The sequence below is a fragment of the Sminthopsis crassicaudata genome, chromosome 2, assembly GCF_048593235.1.
Source record: "Sminthopsis crassicaudata isolate SCR6 chromosome 2, ASM4859323v1, whole genome shotgun sequence".
NCBI lineage: Eukaryota > Metazoa > Chordata > Mammalia > Dasyuromorphia > Dasyuridae > Sminthopsis > Sminthopsis crassicaudata.
In genome coordinates this window covers 97,042,559-97,064,891 of record NC_133618.1, presented here as the reverse complement: position 1 = coordinate 97,064,891, position 22,333 = coordinate 97,042,559, and the positions used below count along the sequence as shown (strand labels likewise).

The window sequence follows — 22,333 nt, the reverse complement described above, 5'->3', positions numbered from 1 at the left end:
TTCTTTTCCTTGCATTTTGGTTGTTTTGTAGTCTATGTTTTCAATTCTGTATTTAGTCACAGACAGGTAAACATTTTTTTTGTTAAAGAATGTATTTTAGAGTTTTTATAGATACATAGAAATTTAAGTCTAAAGGGGATCTAAGAAATCATCTAGTCATTCCTTTTATTTTATTAATGCAGTAACTAAGACCCAGAGAGACTCTATGACTTCCCCAAGATTATAGGGCAAGTAGTAGAATGAGGATTCAAATCAAGACAGGGTTTCCTACCACTTATTTCAGTGACTTTTCCATTATTCCATGTTTCTTTATTCAGACAAACCAATGATAAGTTAGATACCAGTTAATTCACTCAATCACGAACCTGATCCTACTTATAAGCACCAGGTATGGGGAAGTCATACTTAATTAGGATATTTTGTGGTAGCTCAGGACAGAGGGAGCTCAGATAAATGCCAAGTTTTCTATATTTCTCAAAAAATAGGCATCCATCTAGTCTCCAGATCTACCTATCTCTGAATAACAGGATTGAGGTTGTTGATCTAAGGGGTGAGGTCAATGTAGATTTTCTCACTCAAAATTTAACCTGAACTTCTAAATGTGGAAAATGTTGCCTTCTCTTACCAGCTATATTTTTCTAAGCTTTAGTCATAAGATGAATAGATGAATCAAAAATATTAATAACTTAATATGTGTCAGATACTAGCCAATGATAAGAATATAAAACTAAGCAAGTAAAGCAATTCGTACCCTAGAACAACTTAGCTTCTAAAAGACAGTGTATAAAAGGTGATCACAAGGGTACATAGGCAGTGTCTTGGCTTTGAAAAGGACAGAAAGTGGTATTGTGGTCTGGATGTGAATAACATAAAATGAAAATTCACTTTTCTGAGCCCAAGGTACAAGAACAAGAATCTAAGTTGCAAGGGGAAGAAGGGAAGTACCAAAGTGCAGGTGATATGATTTAGAAATAACCTGTAAGTAGCAAGATCATTCTGATTCTGGACAAGAGACTGAAAACTTACCAAGGACTAAAGAACAGAGTCTGAGTTGTGATAGTAAAGGGAAGGGAATCAGAATATAGCCTGCACGGTTTAGAGATGTCTGGGAAGTACATAATGGAATCAGCCAGCCAAGCAGCCAATCATGCTTAACTGTTAACTAGTTTCCTCAAAAGCATAAAACCAACAAATAAAGGAATGAAATAAAAAATACTACTGCCAGGCTCCCATGAACTTTCCCAGACTTAAGTGGTCTTTAATTAGACAATTGTCAGGGTTTAAACCCAAGATTTCTAGGATACAGTCAAAAGTGCCCAACCTCAGCTTTTGCTTCTCCCAGTGTAGCTATGGAAATCAACAATATTCTCTAATGTAAAAATTAGCACATTTCCATGATGCAAAAATGAACAATCTATTCTATCACAACTATTGTGGATTCAGCCATTGGTCATTCTATTACCCCAGTATTCCCTGAGTGGATGCTAATGCTTGACCATTTTTAAAGTAGTTCTTTTCTACTGGGTGGCATATTGATACCAAAGACCTGTTTTAAACCAGTTTTAAATTCAGCTAGCATACTATTGAGGAAGGAAGATAGGAATGGAGGTTGGGACCTAACATAAAATTGCTTGACATTTGATTTGCTCCCCTTGCCATCTTCTATTCTTGAAAACATACAAAAAAGAAAGAAAACATATATCAAAAGATGCAAAGTGAAGTAAACAGGACTAGGAGATCATTGTATTATAGTAACAGCAATATTGTACAACAGTCACCTACGAATGACTTAACTGTTCTCAGCAATACAAGGATGTAAGATAATTCTGAAGAACTTATGAAAAGTACACTCTACTTGATAGCAGATTGAAACATGATTTTTAACTTTTTTATTTTCTTATTCCTTTATTTTAGTTTTTTTTTATTTTTTTCTTGCTTGTGTACTCTTCTGTAATATGACTAATATAGAAATGTTTTCATGGCTGCACATGTATAATCTATATCAAAGTGCTAGCTTTCTTAAGAAGGAGATAAGGGAGATCATTTGGATCTCAAAATTATAAAAGGAATGCTAAAATTTCTTTTTACATATAATTGAGAAGAATAAAGTAAAACATTCTTTAAAAAATAAAAATAAAAACAAGTAGCACCTTCCTCCTTCATCTCTCTATTGTGTCATATCCACTTCATAGACTGATGCCCTTTGGTATTTTCCACTTACTGACCTTGCCTTTAAAAGGACAGTCTCGGGCTATTTATGAGATAAATAGATACAGGCACTTTTACAATAATAAGACAAGGTTCATTGGATTATAGGATTTGCATATAAGTGGTATATAAGTCACTGGTTCAACCTTGATTTAATGCATGAAGATGAGACCCATCCAGGTAAGATGACATGCCAGGTCTGCACAAGGACTACAGCTAGCATTGTGAACAAAGAGCCCCCAGAAGTGGAGACATTATTTGAATTCATGCTATATGTTCCCATTAGACTGGAACCAGTTATCACATTTTACATATTATAACTTATAGATTTTTAGTTATGTGACCACTGCAGGGCTTTCATTATCAGCATTAATTGAAATTTAGCTATAAATAGTGAAGCTTGAACACAAACTCAGTTTCTCTGACTCTAAACCCATTGTATATTTTACTAAGCTATGTTGTCTCTAAAATACCTGAAGTTGGATAATTTTATTATTACTTAAATAACCAAATAAGAGTAAATAGAGAAAGTGTCTGATGTTTAGGAGATAGCTATGCTATATTCTGAAAATCTTCATATTGCTTTTTAATTTTACCAGGTACCATTTCCGTCAACACATTACGTACACCCTACACAGCTCCCGGAGAAAGTGAAATCCTAGACCTGGATGATGACTTGTACCTTGGAGGGTTGCCAGAAAACAAGGCAGGTCTCATATTCCCAACCGAAGTATGGACTGCTCTTCTCAACTATGGCTACGTGGGCTGCATCAGGGATTTGTTCATTGATGGTCAGAGCAAAGACATCCGACAAATGGCTGAGATTCAAAGCACTGCTGGAGTCAAGCCTTCTTGCTCAAGAGAAACAGCAAAGCCGTGCCTTAGCAACCCATGTAAAAACAATGGCATGTGTAGGGATGGGTGGAACAGATATGTCTGCGATTGTTCTGGGACAGGCTACCTTGGCAGGTCCTGTGAGAGAGGTAGGTTTAAAGATGAGACATTACCTCATGATTATATTTGAAGTTCTCACTTGATTGTTGAACAGAGATACCGGTTCATGAAAACTAAACTGATTCTTATTGGAGAATAGGCTTTTAATCGTGTTATTTATTTATTTAGAGGCAACTGAGTGGCTCAGTGGCTGAGTGGCTCAAACCTGGCATCAGCAAGACCTGAGTTGAAATCTACCCTCAGACATTTACTATGCATTCTTCTAGGCAAGTCACTTGAGCCTTTTTGCCTCAGTTTCCTTATCTTTAAAATAAGCTAAAGAAGAAATAGCAAACTATTCCGATATTTTTGCAAAAAAATACCCAAATGAGGTCACAAAGAGTCTGACACTACTGAAATTTTGCCTCAATTAAATTTAATTCACACACAAAATGCTTAGCTCAGTTCCTGGAACATAATAAACACTATATACAAGTTAACTATTATTATTATTACATCTATTTATGTCATTAGTATGCTTCTAAGCATCAGTATAAATTGGGGAATTATTATTAATGTGCTAAATATTTGGGAAGGTATACAAACTGAACCTAACATTGAAATACAAATTCAGGATTTTTTAGTATTTCAAGAAACATGTTTTAAAATGTGGTTTTACTTATAGAGCCTGTTTCTTTTTACTAGAAAGGCTACCACTTACAGAAATAATCTCTGTAGCATGCTTATTCAGAAAAATGGAGACAAAGTAGAGTGTGCTTAGCTAGATTTATGAATACTAACGGTCATATCAATGATAAAAAATATCATTTGAGACTATATTTTAGTGAATATAAAGTTAGCTTTTTAATCTGTTCAGGTTATGCCTCTAACAAGTTTTAGCTCTATGTCTGGGGATGAGTCCTTTAATCTCTTGGTGTCAATAAAAAAACTCACTAAAAATGATAGGTTTCAGAAAAATTTTCATTCTAAACTAGTGGATGAAATTCCCACACTGGGAGCTCTTCCCACTGATAAAATCACAGATCCAGATTGTTTCCCTCCTTTTGAAAAATTAAATCATTTTAGTGAACATTTAAGTAGAAACAGCATTTATATTATTGAAACTCTACATTACAGAGGTAAAAATGGGGTGGCAAATATTGTGTAGGCCTCAGAGTTGAGGGGGGAAAATTTGGACTCAGTTCCTCTTTCTGCCACATACTAGTGGTATGATCCTAAGAATGTTATGTAACTATTCAATGCCCTAACACTTCTCTAAATTTAAAGGCTTATAAATTTATAAGGATCCAATCAGATTTGGCAGGGGTTCAGTCTTACTGGGAAAGAGCTCCTTATACCAATGAAATAACATAGTTGGCCAAAAGATAAAATTATGAGGTAGTTATCTTGATCTGCATAGGAAAGGGAATAATAAGCATTTAGATAGCACTTACTTTGTTTCCAGGCACTTTGCAAGGTGCTTTACAATGTTTTCTGATTTTATTCTCACAGCAATTGTGCAAGGTAGATGCTAATATTATCTCCACTTTACAGTTCAGGAAACTGAGGCAAACAGGAGTTAAATGACTTGCCTAGAGCTAGGATCAAAGACCAGATTGAAATTCAAGTCTTCTTGACCCTAGTTCTGGTACTCAACCCTTTATATGAAAGACAGATATCAAGCCAAATTTTTTTTTCCTGGAATGTTAACTAGATCATTTTATTATTGAGATTCATTAACTGCCTCCTTTAAATTCATTTCACACACACACAAGTCTAGATATCATCCATCACATAATGATGTCATCGTTTTTCTTCAAAAACAAAAGATGAACAACAATAATTAATGCACTCCAGTGCAACCCCATGTCTAAGGCCTAACCAACCAGGAAAGAATACCTTACATATCATATATCTGAGCTCACTGAGTCAGTCTTTGAAGCAATGGACTAGAATCAGTCCTGCTCTCTCTGGTAAGAGTTAAAATTTTCTTTTCTTCCCTTTTCCTAGCCTCTCTCAGTATGTGTGGTAGGAGCATGAGGAACATAGAGATTATAGTAGGACTAAATTGGGAGGGAGGGAAAAAAAGAATGAAAAATAGTGAGGAAACAAAAGAAATAATTAAGAGTTAGATAAGGGGCATCTGGAAGCTGTTGGGGGTGGAAATGGGCAGCAGTGCCAGCAGAAAAGGGCATCCCCTCTTCGACCCAAATTAAGACCTCAATTACTTGATTCTTTCTCTTATGGTAGTGAATCCATTCTTATGTTCAATAATGTTGCTAAAAATCAATTTTATAATCCAATTGAGTTGCATATGATTTGTTAATATATTATAACTATATTCCATTTCAAAAATATTTTGAACAGCACTAATAATATTTGGCATAAAATATAACATATAATTTCCCTCTGCCTAAGTTCTTCATCTATAAAAGAAAAGGGTTGAACTCCGAGTTCCCTCCTAGTTCTATCCTATCCACCCCCTTTTTAAAAGCATATTTTAAAGCATATATATGTATATGTAATATTTAAATTTGTTTTAATATATTCACTTTATAAATGAAAAATAATTTCTAGAAAATGAATGAGTATATGTTTAACTCTGGTAAATTATCTCCACAACAGCAGTTGATGGCAAAAAATATCCCCAACATCACAGATTTTGAAGGCTTAGAAGGGTCTAAATCAATCCCTTCATTTTATAGAGAAGAAAACTGAATCCAGAAAGGTTATAGGATTTGCTCTATGTAAATGTAATGCTTAAGTCCATTTGACTCCCAAATCCCTTTCATTGTCTCAAGGTGCATTCTGCATATGTTCAGTTCACTATAAACAAGAAATTATCAGTTTTGTGTTATGCAATCGAACAGGACAACAGACAAGTACATGTGCTTGTAGCAGAGTTGTGTCTGCCAGCAAAAACCTAATCTTAGGGCCCGTGAGTTGGCAAAGGTGGTTATTTCTTTGTATAGCTTATTCCTTCTTACCAGGCATTTAAAAATCTGTTTTTGTTCATTGGGGAAGAGAACAAATAATGTAATATGATGGAGAAATAGGAAAAAAAAAACAAAAAAGGGGGGGGTGGTATTTAGGATATATCATAGTCAAGCCTGATTTGGAAAAAAAAAATTAAAAATCCTGACTTAGATGACCTAAAATGTTATTTTTTTATTTTATTCTGTTGGACAAGGGCCAATTTGTTCTGATGCCTCTGGATTGTTTTATTCCTGGTTAAGTGATGCTGGAAGAGGGCATAACTGAACTGTCACATGAATTACAAAAGCTTTCAGTTAAATATGTATGGTATACCACCCTGTGGCAATATTCTGCTATTACATATGGCAGACATAAAAATAGGCATTGTATTTTTTCTAGCAGAAGGGGGGGGGGAAGAGGGAATATTTACATATTGCAGTAATTAGAAAGAGGGGTGGCAAGCATATGCAGATTTGCAAATGAGAATTTAATAGCAAACTTCATCACTGGGATTCAGCACATATCTACATCTGACAGGTTGCTGTATCTTGCTACTGATTTCCCTGTTGCCCCTTTGGTTGTGCATCTAGTGTAGAGAGAAAGATTGTTGATTTTTATTAGTTTTTCTTTTTGGCCTATTCAAGTGGAATCTAAGCATCCTTTGATTTCAGAATTAATTTCTTGTCATATTTTAATGAATGATAGTAATAGGAAAGGCCAGGTTTGTGACTTCCAAAGTTGGCTTTTCTCCATGGGCTGGTTGAATCAGCAAAAGATATAATATCTACTCATTGGATTTTTTAAGTCATAAGAAACTGCCTTACATAGAACAAGATAAATAGGGTCGGAAAGGAACTTAGAGGCAGCTTGGTTCAGTGAACAGAAAGTAAAACTTGCAGTCCTGAAAGCCTGCATTTGATCTTACCTCAGGTGAACTTGGATGTCATTTAATTTTGATGGGCCTCAGTTTCCTTATATGAAAAATGAAAGAACTGGACTTGATTTCTTTAGTTACTTCTTCCAAATCTATATCTATGATCCTATGAAGTTATATAGTATATTGTTTTCATTTCACAGATAAAAAAAGTGAAACCCAGAAAGGCAAATTTACCTGCCTGATTATATCTCAAATATTAGAGCTTGAGCCCAGGAAGAATTAGATTTTTTTAAATGCATTGTTAAAATGCATTTAATTCAAAAGGATGTGATTTCAAACCCCTTCTTTATTACTAACTACCTATGAATCCTTGGTAAAGTTCACTAAGGAACTACACGATCCTGTTCTTTCTTCCAGTTTTAAATCCCATGGTTATAATCTAATTTTCAAGTTATATTATTATTCTATCTTCTATTTTATATGTGAGAAAATTTGGTTTATAGGTAACAACTATTATTTATAATATGCTTTCAAATTTGCAAAGTGCTTTGCAAATATGACTTCATTTTATGCTCACAAGATCCATGAGAAGTAGGTGCTATTATTATTACCATGTTATAGATGAAGGGATTGAAGCAGATAGCATTTAAGTGCTATTTTTTTCCCATATTACAGTTGAGGAAACTGAGACAGACAGAGGTTAAAGTGGTCAGATAGTTAGTGTCTGAGTCCATGATTGAATTCAAATCTTTCTTACTCCAGATCCAGTGATGTACACAATCATGGAAGAACTCAAACTCAGATCTTCTTCCTGTTTTTTATCTTATTCCATACTGGAAAGTATGCTGTGCTTCTCAATATAACACTCATATCCCTTGTGGTCATATATACATGTAATTACCTCTTCAGGAAGGAGAAAAGCAGAAGTTTAGATAAATTTACAAGAGTCAAGTAGGAGAAACATTGATATGAAAGTCAGAAAACCTGAGTTTGAGTTCTGTGATCATTAAACCATAAAACCTCTTAGCTTTAGTTACTTTTTCATAATCTGGAAAATTGGAACAAAACTTAGAGTAATTTCCTCAGGTATGGAGACAAAATATTTGTAAATTAACAAATCCTATATAAACTTGTCCATTTTATTGACCTTTGCTGACAAGATAAGCCTAAATTATGGGATGAATATAGTTATAAATATATAATGAAGGGAAAAAGAAAATAAAGATATTTTCATTTCAATAGATAATACATCTTTTCAAAAAATAAAAAAGAATGTTAGAATAGTATATTCTAAATGAAACCTATGGCAAATGACTGGTTTGTGTTAATATAATTTAAGGGTATTTACAATAAACAAAAATCATCTTCCTCTAAAATTATGTGCTAATTATATACCAAGAAAATTCCTATCTCAAAATATGTACATTAAACAAATCAGGAAAAACTCCCCAGAAAATGACAAACTGTTGTCAATATTGAACCCAGGCTCCTGCCACCTGCTTTGATTTAGCATTTTTTGAGTAAAGAGAAACTGAAAAATTTTTGGTGATTTTAACATTTCAAAACTATTCTTGATTATATGTAAAATAAAAACATCAATATAATCAGAAGCCTCATTTTACTTGTTTATGAAAACTCCAACAGATGGAGGGACAGATGTCACAGCAATATAATTTGGCTTCTTCTCTGATTTTCATCGTAGATCACAATATGTGACTGCCTGTCGGCAGAGCCTGACACAGGTGTACACCTTAGGCTTCAACAAGGAATAATGCAAAGAAGCAAATTTATCAAACTTAACGATGAGGGGAAGAAGACATAGAACACAAAGCTGAAAATGTCTTGTTTCCTTTCCTTTTGTATTCCAGGGAAATATGTAATTGGAATAAGGCTTTTTTGATTTTCATTTTTTTTGTTAAAACTTTTTATTTACAAAGCATATACATGGTTAATTTTTCCAATATTGACCCTTGCATAACCTTTTGTTCCAATTTTTCCCTCCTTCCCTCCACTTCCTCCCCTAGCTGACAGGTAGTCCAATACATGTTAAATTTGTTGACATACACATTCGATCCAATATATGTGTACATATATATACAGTTATCTTGTTGCATAAGAAAAATCAGATCAAGAAAGAAGGAAAAAAACTGAGAAAGAAAAAATGTAAGCAAACAAAAACAGAAAGAGTGAGAATGCTATGTTGTATTCCACACTCTGGTTCTCTCTCTGTGTGTAGATGGTTCTCTTCATCACTGCACAAGTAGAACTGGTTTGAATCATCTCATTTTTGAAGCGAATCACATCCATTAGAATTGATCCTCTTATAGTTTTATTATTGGTGTGTATAATGATCTCCTGCTTCTGTTCATTTCACTTAGCTACAATTCATGTAGGTCTCTCCAGGCCTCTCTGAAGTCAATCTGCTGGTCATTTCTTAAGGACAATAGTATTCCATAGCATTCATAAACCATAATTTATGCAGCCATCCAACTCCAGTTTCCAGTTTCTTGCCACTATGAAAAGGGCTGCTGCAAACATTTTTGCACACATGGGTCCTTTTTTCCTCCTTTAAGATCTCTTTGGGATCTAAGCCCAGAAGAAACACTGCTAGAACAAAAGGTATGCACAGTTTGATAACTTTTTGGGCATAATTCCAGATTGCTCTCCAGAATGGTTGAATCCGTTCACAACTCCACCAACAATGTATCAGTGTCCCAGTTTCCCCCACATCCTCTCCAACATTTGTCATTATCTTTTCCTGTCATCTTAGCCAGTCTGACTGGTGTGGAGTGGTATCTCAAAGAAGTCATAATTTGCATTTATGTGATCAATAGTGATTTGGAGCACCTTTTCATGTGGCTACAAATAGTTTCAATTTCTTCATATGAAAATTGTCTGTTCATATCTTTTGACCATTTATCAATTGGAGAATGGCTTGAACTATTATAAATTTAAGTCAATTCTCTATATATTTTAGAAATGAGAACTTTATCAGATCCTTTGGATGCAAAAATGTATTCCCGATTTCTTGCTTCCCTTCTAATCTTGTCTGGATTAATTTTGTTTGTACAAAAACTTTTTAAAATTAATATAATCAAAATTATCTATTTTATAATCAATAATGATCTCTAGTTCTTCTTTGATCACAAATTCCTTCCTCATCCATAAATCTGAAAGGTAAACCACCCTATGTTCTTATAATTTGTTTATAGTATCATTCTTTATGTCTAGATCATAAAGCTATTTCAACCTTATCTTAGTATAGGGTCGTAGGTGTGTATCTATGCCTACTTTCTGCCATACTAGTTTCCAGGTTTTTTTTTTAGCACTTTTTGTCAAATAGTGAATTTTTATCCCAAAAGATAGGGTCTTTGTGTTTTCCAAATACTAGATTGTTATAGTCATTGATTACTTAACTTATAATAATTATATTAATATTAACATTATATTATATAGTATTGGAGTTAATTGTTCTTTAAAAGTTTGGTAGAATTCACATGTAAATCCATCTGGTCCTGGGGATTTTTTCTTAGGGAGTTGATTAATAGCTTGTTCTATTTCTTTTTCTGAAATGGGACTGCTAAGTAATTTATTTCCTCTTCTGTTAATCTGGGCAATCTGTAATTTTGTAGATATTCCTCCATTTCACTTAGATTGTCAAATTTATTGGCATAAAGTTGGTAAAGTAACTTCTAAATATTGTTCTAGTTTCCTCTTCATTGGTGGATAGTTCTCCATTTTCATTTTTGAGACTATTTGATTTTCCTCTTTCCTTTTTTTAAAATAAAATTAAAGGTTTACCTATTTTGTTGGTTGTTTCATAAAGCCAACTCTTAGTTTTATTTATTAATTCAATAATTTTATTCTAGTTCCAATTTTATTGATTTCTTCTTTTATTTTTAGAATTTCAAGCTTGGTATTTGATTGGGGGGTTTTAATTTGTTTTTTTTTTTTCCAGCTTTTTTAGTTGCAAGCCCAATTTATTGATCTTATCTTTATTTTATGCAAGTAAGCATCTAGAGATATAAAATTTCCCTTTATTACCACTTTGGCTGCATCCCGCAAATTTTGGTATGTTGCCTCATTTTATCATTCTCTTGGGTGAAATTATTGATTGTGTCTATCATTTACTGTTTCACAAATTCATTCTTTTGGATGAGATTATTTAGTTTCCAATTTCTTTTTGGTATATTTTCCCCTGGCCCTTTATTGAATGTAATTTTTATTGTATTGTGATCTGAAAAAATGCGTTTACTATTTCTGCCTTTTTTGAGGTCTTTATGTCCTAATATATGGTCAATTTTTGCATAGGTTCCATGAACTACTGAGAAGAAAATGTATCCCTTTCTGTCTCCATTCAATTTTTCCAAAGATCTATCATATCTAGTTTTTTCTAGTATTCTATTTACCTCTTTATCTTCTTTCTTATTTATTTTGTTATTTGATTGATCTAATTCTGGGAGAGCAAGTTTGAGGTCTCCCACTATTATAGTTTTGCTGTCTATTTCTTCTTGCAACTCTCTTAATTTCTCCTTCAGGAATTTAGATGCTATACTACCTGTTGCATATATGCTTAATATTGATATTGCTCCATTATCTATGGTATCTTTTGGCAAGATATAGTTTCCTTCCTTATCTCTTTTAATTAGATCTATTATTGTTTTTGCTGGATCTGAAATCAGGATAGCTATCCCTGCTTTTTTTTTTTTTTTTACTTCACCAGAAGCATAATAGATTCTGCTCCAGCCTTTTACCTTTACTCTGTATGCATCACTCAGCTTTAAATGTGTTTCTTGTAAACAACATATTTGTAGGATTCTGGCTTTTAATCCAGTCTGCTATTAGGTTACATTTTATGGGAGAGTTCACCCCATTCACATAACATTTACAGTTAAAAATGACTAATTCTGTATTTCCTGCCATCTTATTAACCCCAAACTATACTTTTCTCTTTCCTTTTCCCCTTTCCCTCATCCCCAGTATTTTACTTATGAGCCCTACTTGCCTCAAGTAGTCCTGTCCCTTCAGAGACCCTCCTGTTTTCTTATACCTTTCCCCTACTATTTCTCTTTTCCCTTCTATTTACCCTATCACTTCCCTTTTCCCCTTTCACCACCCATTTTTCTATAAGTTGGGAGATATTTCTCGGTGAAATAAAATATATCTAATATTCTTTCTGTCAACCAAATCTGATGAGAGTAAGACTCACACAATATTTATCACCCTCCCTTCTTTTCCTCAATTATAATAGGTTTTCTTTGTCTCTTCCTGAGATGTAATTTTCCTCATTTTACCTCCACTTTCCCCTTTTTTTCTGTAACAATCCTCTTTCCATTTCTAGTTTCTTTTTTATATCATAACAATAAAATCAGATTATATATGTATTCTCAATGTATTCCCATAACAAAAATACAGTTCTTAAGAGTTTTTTTTCTTTTTACCTTTTTATTCTTCTCTTGAGTTTTATATTTAGAAGTCAAATTTTTTTTGTTTAACTCTGTTCTTTTCACCAAAAATAAATGGAACTCCCCGTTTTCATTGAAAGAAAATGCTCAGTTTAACAGGGTAATTTATTCTTGGCTGCATTCCAAGTTCCTTTGCCTTTTGGAACATCAGATTCCAGGCCCTTCAATCCTTTAAAGGGGAAGTTGCTAGGTCCTGAGTAATTCTTATTGTGGTTCTTCCTTGGAATTTGAATTGTTTCTTTCTGGTTACTTGTAATATCTTTTCCTTGGTCTGATAGTTCTCAAATTTAGCCATGATATTCCTTTGGGTTTTAATTTTGGGGTCTTTTTTAGGAGGCATTTGGTGAATTCTCTCAATGGTCATTTTACCTTCGGTTTCTATGATAGCCAGGCAGTTCTCTTTGATGATTTTCTGCAAGATAGATTTCCTGAAAGTTTTTTTCATCATGTATTTCAGGGAGTCCAATAATCTTTATATTGTCTCTCTAGATCAATTTTCCAGGTCACTTGTTTTCCCAATTATGTATTTTACATTTTTCCTATTTTTTCATTTTTTTTTTTTTGGTTTTGCTTGACTGATTCTTGTTGTCTCATTGAGTCATTCATTTCCATTTGTTTAGTTCTGAATTTTAGTGAATTATTTTCTTCATTTACTTTTTTTTTTTACTTCTTTTTGTATTTATTCAATTGAATTTTTAAATGAGTTGTTTTGTTCTGTGGATTTTTTTCCCATTTCAGATATTCTTTTTTCTGGGAGTTGCTTTCTTTTTCCATTTTATCAGATCTATCTTTTAATGAGTTATATGCTTTTTCCATTGCACTGTCTATTTTGTAATGGATTTTCTTCAGATAGTTTCTGTGTTGCTCTTTCCAAACCCTCTTGCAAATTTTTCATTTCCTTTCCCCATTTTTCTTCTAGCTCTCTTTTAATATCCTTTTTTTAATTTCTTCTAGGAGAGCCTTGTGTGATGGGAGCAAAGTTATATTACCTTTTGCGACTTTCTCTTGAGACAGTCTGCCTTTAGTCTTCTCAGAATTGAAATCTCTTCTTCTTTTGCCATAAAAACTTTCTATTGTCAGAGTCCTCTTTATTTTTTTACTAATTTTTTTTTAAGTTAAGTTTTGCTTTTAGGGCAAACAAGTTCTCCAAGGGCTGTGGCTGCACTGGGTCAGTGCTGATTCACACCCAGTGCTAGGTGTGTAGGTATGTCCAGGTCCCATGAGATTCTGGTGTTTCGGGGTTCACTATTGATCTTTTGTATTTGTGTTGGATGTTTCATAACTTCTCTGCTGATCTACTGGCTTGCAACCAGGGCAGAGTGGCTAACACTGTGGTAGATTCCTGTACATTCCTCCCCTTAGATTCTCTGCCATTTAAAGTCTGCACCACACTGGGACTCTGAACTGGCTGCACTGGCGTTTGTAGTCAGCTATTTGTGTTAGGTTGCCTCCCGCCTGTTTCCTCATGTAGATTATCTGCCAAGTGGAGTCTACATCGCCACAGGGAGACTGCACCACCCTGGAACTCTGCTCTGTCTGTGTGGGTGTTTGTATTCAGCTGAAACAGACATTTTCTGGGGATCTTCGAAATTATCTTCTGCTGATAATTTGTTGCATTCCCAATATCTGTGTGTTCTGCTGGTTCAGAGCTAATTCAGAGGCTGGATTTCATAATTAGTGTGAGGATTGTAGAGAAGGTCAGAGAGAAGTTGGAATAAGCTTTTCAATAATTTTCTATTTCAGATAGATTAGAAAATGATCTCACCATTATTTTTAATCAAATAGCATAATCTTCAAATGTTAAGGCTTTATTTACCATTTATTAACAACTCCCAATTTTACCTTTGTCTACTTTTCATTGTTCTTCCAAATAAATACTTACGCTATTTATGATGAGTCATGTAGAATTATATTAACACTTAGTCAGTTTGGGGTACATGTAAAACATATTTAAAGTTATATAAATGGATATTGCCTGTTTTGTATATGTTTGCATATGTTGGCAGAGTTAATTATTATATTCCCTGCTGATTAAAAAATGTTCAAGGTTGCTCATGGATAATTTTTTCTCTTTTTTAAAATTTGAATAAATATGATTCCATGTTCATCTCTTAATTATACTAGAGAAATTCAGGATTATTTACACAAAGTTTAAAAAGTTAACTTTCAGGGGCAGCTAGGTGGTGCAATGGATAGAGTACCAGCCCTAAAGTCAGGAGGACCTAAGTTCAAACTGGTCTCAGACACATAACACTTCCTATTGTGTGACCCTGGGCAAGTCACTTAACCCCAATTGCCTCAACCAAAAAAAAATTAGCTTTCAGAAAATGAGATTTTTTCCACTGAAATTATGGAAAAAAGACTGTATTTACAAGATGCTTAAATTTCCTAGATGAAGGTGGGACAATACTATCAACTGTTCAGCTTCTTTTTTCCTTTTAGTTACAAAATATTTAGATGAAAAATTTTAGTATTGCCTACTGATATTTTAGTTCCCCATAGAATTAGGTTGTTAGTTGTTTTAGAAACAAGAGACAGATATAATTCATTCTTATGAGAAGAATATGGTGGTGGTGGTGGTGGTTGATAGCTGGCATTCATATGACACTGTTTTACAAAGCATTTTACATACATTATATCACTTGATACTCCCTACAAACTTTTGACTAAAGTCTTGTGAGTATAATCATTTTATTTTAGAAAGAAAACATACTCAGAAAAGTTAAATGACTTTCTTATGGTTATACAAATGAAATTTGAACTCAAACCTTTCCTGACACCAAGTTCCTTTTAAATTTCCACTAAGCTGTGCTGCAAAAAGTAATCAATATTTTTCCCAACTTCAGAATAATTTTTCTTCCTCTCTTCTTTCCTTGTCTCCTTCCCCATTTTGCTTCTTCCTCCCTTATTTTTTTCTCTTTTTCTTTTCTTGTTCTCTCATCCTCCCTCTCTGCCTCTCTCTCTGTCCCTATCCCTGTCCCTCTCTCACTCCTTCCCTCCCTCCTTCCCCCTTTCTTTCCCTCCCTCTCTCATTCTTTCCCTCCTTTTCTTTCTCTCTGTTTCTCTCTCTTCCTCCCTCCCTATTCCTCTCCCCATCCTTTCTTCTTCTCCCTCTCTCTTTCCCCTTTTTCCTTGTATGACCGTGTTCTAAAAAGAGCTTTCAGGAGTCACATTGAAGATGAATTATTAAAGAGTCAGAACATTTTTACTGTCTTCCTACTATGTACTCAATACTATTCTGAGCTATAAAAAAGACCCTGACTCTGACAAAAATTCACCTTCTGCAATTAAATGGGTTCTTGGTTATGTACATCTCTTCTACATATCTTATGATCCAACTCATTATATCCCACTGAATTCTAACAATTCTCCCATTCCTCAGTTTTAGTTGACAATGAGACTATAAGCATTAATGAGAATGGAGGATAGTTTCCAAATGGTAGCATTATTTCATCATACCTCAAACACTCCTCTTACTTCCCAGGGATTTTGACTATGGTTTTTGACTCATAATCAAAAGACCTGGATTCAAGTATCTCAGGTATCTATTATGTGAGCAGAGAAAAGACATTTAACAAGTCTCTGAGAACTCTGTTTCCATCTATAAACTTCAGATAATATTTATAGTGTATATCTCAGAAAGTTAGTGTGAAGAAGCATTTTACAAATCTTAAAGCACTATCCAGATGTAAGTTAATAGTGTAAGTGGATCCCATGTGATATGAGGAATAGATTAGTGAATTTGGAATCAGAGATAAGTTCAAACCTCAATCCTTGCATTTGCTTTCTGTGATAGCATGAAGCAAGAACATTTTCAGTCTTCACAAAACACTTGAGTCAACTCCATAAATGAAAAGTGGAACTATTACTTCATATTTTATAAATTTAACTATCCACTAGGTGCAATTTGTTACTTTGGCAATTTTGGACATTGTGTTGTCAAGCTTTTAAGGTAAAATTACTTTTCTTTTCCTAAGGATACATGATTCTGCTAATATAGGTTCTAACTTCACTGATGTATGTCACAATCCCTTTAAAATTTAATAGATGGTCGTTAAAGTTGCTGATATAAAAAAAAAAAAAAACAATTCCATTAGCTTTAATGCAATTCAAATGGTAACCAATTAGAAAATACTCCTTTCAACTTACTGAGGCTAGTTCTTGGACAACAGTCATGTGACCATAGTCATACTCAATGTCCTTCTAGATTGGGAGAGTCTACCAGAGCTACAGCTCCACTATTTTAGACTTTGACAAGCCATGACAATGCATTACAGTCACAATTTAGTGAAGTCAGAATAAATACTTCTTAATTTCAAAAAAGCCTTTTCTTATTAAGGCTTTATTTATATTTATATTTATTTATATATATATATTTAGACAATTATCTATATTTACAAACTGATTTTTGGGAAGAGGGAAGAGAGATGGAAAGAAGAAATGTAAATCAGTTGAAAACCTAATTATTTCAAAAAATTAGTAACAATGTGATTGAATTTACCATTAAATTTTAAATTAGCTGATTAAATTCAAATATTTAAAAATTTATGTTTATTATCACTGTCTGATGGATCTATTTTATGGAACTAATTGTTAAATCTACTTTTCCTAAATACTATCTATTATTCTTGACAATCTTTGATGATATAATTCATGGATAAACTATTTTAACCAACTAAAAACATTTTAAGGAGTAGAAGGCAATTTAACATAGATCCCAGTCAACAAAACAGAATCCCCAAAGAAAACGGCCTTTGATTATTACCTTGCCAATATTCAAGATTTAGATCTTGGTTTCCAAATCCTAACAGATTCTGTTGCACAATTTTCATTTCAAGATGAATTATCAAAAGCAGGGCACCACAATATTTTTTAAAATCTTTTTTGGACAATATATTTGAGAATCCACATGCCTTAAATATAGACTTCTTAATAAATATAACTACATCTGAAAAAGCGTGGTTTTTTTTTTTTTTGTTTGTTTGTTTGTTTTTTTAGGCTGGGGTTAAGTGACTTGCCCAGGGTCACACAACTAGGAAGTGTTAAGTGTCAGACCAGATTTGAACTCGGGTCCTCCTGAATTCAAGGCTGGTGCTCTAGCTGCCCCTTCTGAAAAAGTTTTATATTCACATTGAGGTCAGGAAAAAATTCCCTAACAAACTGTTCCATACAAAAGTAAAATGTGTTTCCCCTTCTTTTAAATCTTCCAATGAAATATGAAAGATGCCAACATTTTGGTTTAGAGGAGATATTTATTCAGCTAGGTGGCTAGTGTCATTTCTTTCTTTTTTTTATTTTATTTATTTTTTTTTATAATTATAACTTTTTTTTTGACAGTACATATGCATGGGTAATTTTTTACAACATTATCCCTTGCACTTACTTCTATTCAGATTTTTTCCCTTCCTCCCCCAACCCCCTCCCCCAGATGGCAAGCAGTCTTATATATGTTAAATATATTACAGTATATTCTAGATACAATATATGAGTGTAGAACCGAATTTTTTGTTGCACAGGAAGAATTGGATTCAGAAGGTAAAAATAACAGTTCACACTCATTTCCCAGTGTTCCTTTTCTGGATGTAGCTGATTCTGTCCATCATTAATCAATTGGAATTGGATTAGCTCTTCTCTATGTTGAAGATATCCACTTCCATCAGCATACATCCTCGTACAGTATCATTGTTGAAGTGTATAATGATCTTCTGGTTCTGCTCATTTCACTTAGCATCAGTTGATGTAAGTCTCTTCAAGCCTCTCTGTATTTCTCCTGTTGGTCATTTCTTATAGAACAATAATATTCCATAACATTCATATACCATAGTTTACCCAACCATTCTCCAATTGATGGACATCCATTCATCTTCCAGCTTCTAGCCACTATGAAAAGGGCTGCCACAAACATTTTGGCACATACAGGTCCCTTTCCCTTCTTTAGTATTTCCTTGGGATATAAGCCCAGTAGTAGTATGGCTGGGTCAAAGGGTATGCACATTTTGATAACTTTTTGGGCATAATTCCAGATTGCTCTCCAGAATGGCTGGATTCTTTCACAACTCCACCAACAATGCATCAGTGTCCCAGTTTTCTCACAGCCCCTCCAACATTCATCGTTATTTGTTCCTGTCATCTTAGCCAATCTGACAGGTGTGTAATGATACCTCAGAGTTGTCTTAATTTGCATTTCTCTGATCAATAGTGATTTGGAACACTCTTTCATATGAGTGGAAATAGTTTTAATTTCATCATCTGAAAATTGTCTGTTCATATCCTTTGACCATTCATCAATTGGAGAATGGCTTGATTTCTTTTAAATTAAAGTCAATTCTCTGTATATTTTGGAGATGAGGCCTTTATCAGAACCTTTAACTGTAAAAATTTTTTCCCAATTTGTTACTTCCCTTCTAATCTTGTTTGCATTAGTTTTGTTTGTGCAGAAACTTTTTAATTTGGTGTAATCAAAATGTTCTATTTTGTGATCAATAATGGTCTCTAGTTCTCCCTTGGACACAAACTCCTTCCTCCTCCACAAGTCTGAGAGGTAAACCATCCCATGTTCCTCCAATTTATTTATGATTTCGTTCTTTATGCCTAAATCTTGGACCCATTTTGATCTAATCTTAGTATGTGGTGTTAAATGTGGGTCCATGCCTAGTTTCTGCCATACTAATTTCCAGTTTTCCCAGCAGTTTTTGTCAAATAATGAATTCTTATCCCAAAATTTGGGATCTTTGGGTTTGTCAAAGATTAGATTGCTATATTAATTCACTATCTTGCCCTATGAACCTAACCTATGCCACTGATCAACTAGTCTATTTCTTAGCCAATACCAAATGGTTTTGGTGACTGTTGCTTTATAATATAGCTTTAAATCAGGTACACTTAGACCACCTTCCTCTGACTTTTTTTTTCATTAGTTCCCTTGCAATTCTTGACCTTTTATTCTTCCATATAAATTTTGTTGTTATTTTTTCTAGGTCATTAAAATAGTTTCTTGGGAGTCTGATTGGTATAGCACTAAATAAATAGATTAGTTTGGGGAGTATTGTCATCTTTATTATATTCGCTCGGCCTATCCAAGAACACTGAATGTCTTTCCAATTATTTAAATCTGACTTTATTTTTGTGACAAGTGTTTTGTAATTTTGCTCATATAATTCCTGACTCTCCTTTGGTAGATATATTCCCAAATATTTTATACTATCGACTGTTATTTTGAATGGAATTTCTCTTTGTATCTCTTGCTGTTGGATTGTGTTGGTAATGTATAAAAATGCTGAGGATTTATGTGGATTTATTTTGTATCCTGCAACATTGCTAAAATTCTGAATTATTTCTGATAGCTTTTCAGCAGAGTCTTTGGGGTTCTCTAAGTATACCATCATGTCATCTGCAAAGAATGATACTTTGATTTCCTCATTTCCTACTCTAATTCCTTGAATCTCTTTCTCGGCTCTTATTGCCGAGGCTAGAGTTTCTAGTACTATATTGAATAGTAATGGTCATAGTGGGCAACCTTGTTTCACTCCTGATCTTACAGGGAAAGGTTCTAGTTTATCACCATTACATATGATGTTTACTGAAGGTTTTAAATATATGCTCCTTATTATTTTAAGGAATAGTCCATTTATTCCTATACTCTCAAGCGTTTTTAGTAGGAATGGATGTTGGATTTTATCAAATGCTTTTTCCGCATCTATTGAGATGATCATATGGTTTTTATTAATTTGATTATTAATATGGTCAATTATACTAATAGTTTTCCTAATATTAAACCAGCCCTGCATACCTGGTATAAATCCCACTTGGTCATAGTGTATTATCCTGGGGATGATTTTCTGAAGTCTATTTGCTAATATCTTATTTAAGATTTTAGCATCAATATTCATTAAGGAGATTGGTCTATAGTTTTCTTTCTCAGTTTTCGATCTATCTGGTTTAGGTATCAGTACCATGTCTGTGTCATAGAAGGAATTTGGTAGGACTCCTTCAATCCCTATTTTTTCAAATAGTTTACATAACATTGGAGTTAGTTGTTCTTTAAATGTTTGGTAGAATTCACCTGTAAATCCATCTGGTCCTGGGGACTTTTTCTTAGGAAGTTGGTTAATAGCTTGGTCTATTTCTTTTTCTGAGATGGGACTATTTAGACTACTTACTTCTTCCTCTGTTAATCTGGGCAAGCTATATTAGTGTCATTTCTTTCAATTCTAAAATCTTGGGAATCTATATTTTCATATAGTTGGTTTCATACATAGCCATTGATGGATTAATTAACTTGTTTTACAAAGTTCAACACCTGTATGTTGTAAATTACTGTCTTTTTTTTGAAACTAACTTTTCACTGTCATAGTTCTATTCTAAGTGACACTTCTCCAAGTGTTCATTTGCTAATACTTTTCCAATTTACTTCTGAAAATACTGCTAAAATAATAATGTTAACATTACATCTCCCTTATAACCCAAATACTATTTCTCCTAGAGTAGGTGTTTACTATAACCACCTTGTAAGGATAACTAAGTTCAGAAAAATGGAGTAGCAATATCTTAGGAAAAAATGGTGTCATTCCTACTGGTAACATTACTCCATCATCCCCACCACCACCACCCAGGAAATTTGGCTGTGGTTCTTGATTCTTACTCAAGTGAACTGGATTCAAAACCTTCCTCAGATATGTTTTAGTCAGGTGACTGTAGATAATCTAAGAAATCTTAGATTTCAGAAAAATGGAGTAGCATTACCTTTGTGAGGATGATGTCATTCCTGCTTGGCAATGTAGAAAAACTATGGAAAAGATAACAATAAAGGCACCTTTTTTTTTTTCCCCTACAGATGCACAGTACTCACCATTGTGATTAGAGGATAGCTATGAAATGCAGATCAGGGTAGTAAACTTTGAGTCATATGATGTGTTTTCAAATGTCATCTTTGCTATTCATTAGATATCTAACTTTGATACCCTGGATCACACTTTTTCCATTTCTAAAATGAAAAATGCCAAATGGGCTCTGAAACTTCTTTTTGCTTTAAATTATATGGATCAATAAAGAAGCAGTCCTTAAATTCTAGATTTTTTTGAGCTTGATCAGATTATAGAGATGCTCAAACTCAATTGCTGTATTTCACAAATAAAGAAACTGTTTAGCAAGATAAGTAACTAGTTCAAGGTCATACATTTAATGGCAGTCAGAAATGAAATTTTAACCCCCAGGCTACTTCTAGTGAAGCACTGCTATGCCATTTCTTTTTAATTTTCTTCATTGAAAATTTTATCCTAGTGTGGTTTCTGAAATGCACACTACTAACATTAAAAAGTCAGCCTCACTCTTTCACATGAAGTCTATTAATGTGAATTGTTCTTTTCCATTTTGAGAATTTGGTAGTTGAAAATGAAAGGTGAACATTCAGTGTGAATTGAGCCTATCTCTAGTATTTGACTTTTTTCCTTTAAAAATACAAATAAACTAAACCAATAATGGTTTTCTTCCCTTCTGCAGAGGCAACTGTCTTGAGTTATGATGGAAGTATGTTTATGAAAATTCAACTTCCTGTGGTGATGCACACAGAGGCAGAGGACGTGTCCTTAAGGTTCCGATCACAGCGGGCCTATGGCATTCTAATGGCAACCACATCTAGAGATTCTGCAGATACTCTTCGCTTGGAGCTGGATGCAGGGCGTGTGAAACTGACGGTCAACCTAGGTAACAACCTCCCTTCCCCCATTGAACTAACATTTTTCACTGGGTTTGTTTTTGCTTGCAATCATTCACCAAGCAGCCTGTTTGCTATGGGAAGTAAACACATTTAATGATCTAATTTCCATTTTTTAAAAAAATATGTATTTACATTTTTCTTTAAAATTTTACTTTTGCA

General features: G+C 33.7%; 1 protein-coding gene across 20 annotated transcripts in view; it reads left to right on the top strand.

Moving 5' to 3' along the window:
- The window catches only part of LOC141554693 (neurexin-1-like), a 980,690-nt gene that overhangs the window by 592,739 nt on the left and 365,618 nt on the right, over positions 1 to 22,333 (top strand). For all 20 annotated transcript variants that reach the window (XM_074286902.1, XM_074286898.1, XM_074286888.1 and 17 more), the window contains 2 exons: positions 2,808 to 3,191; positions 21,958 to 22,161. In XM_074286902.1, coding sequence (XP_074143003.1) covers positions 2,808 to 3,191; positions 21,958 to 22,161 — 588 coding nt within the window. The remainder of the gene's footprint in view (positions 1 to 2,807; positions 3,192 to 21,957; positions 22,162 to 22,333) is intronic.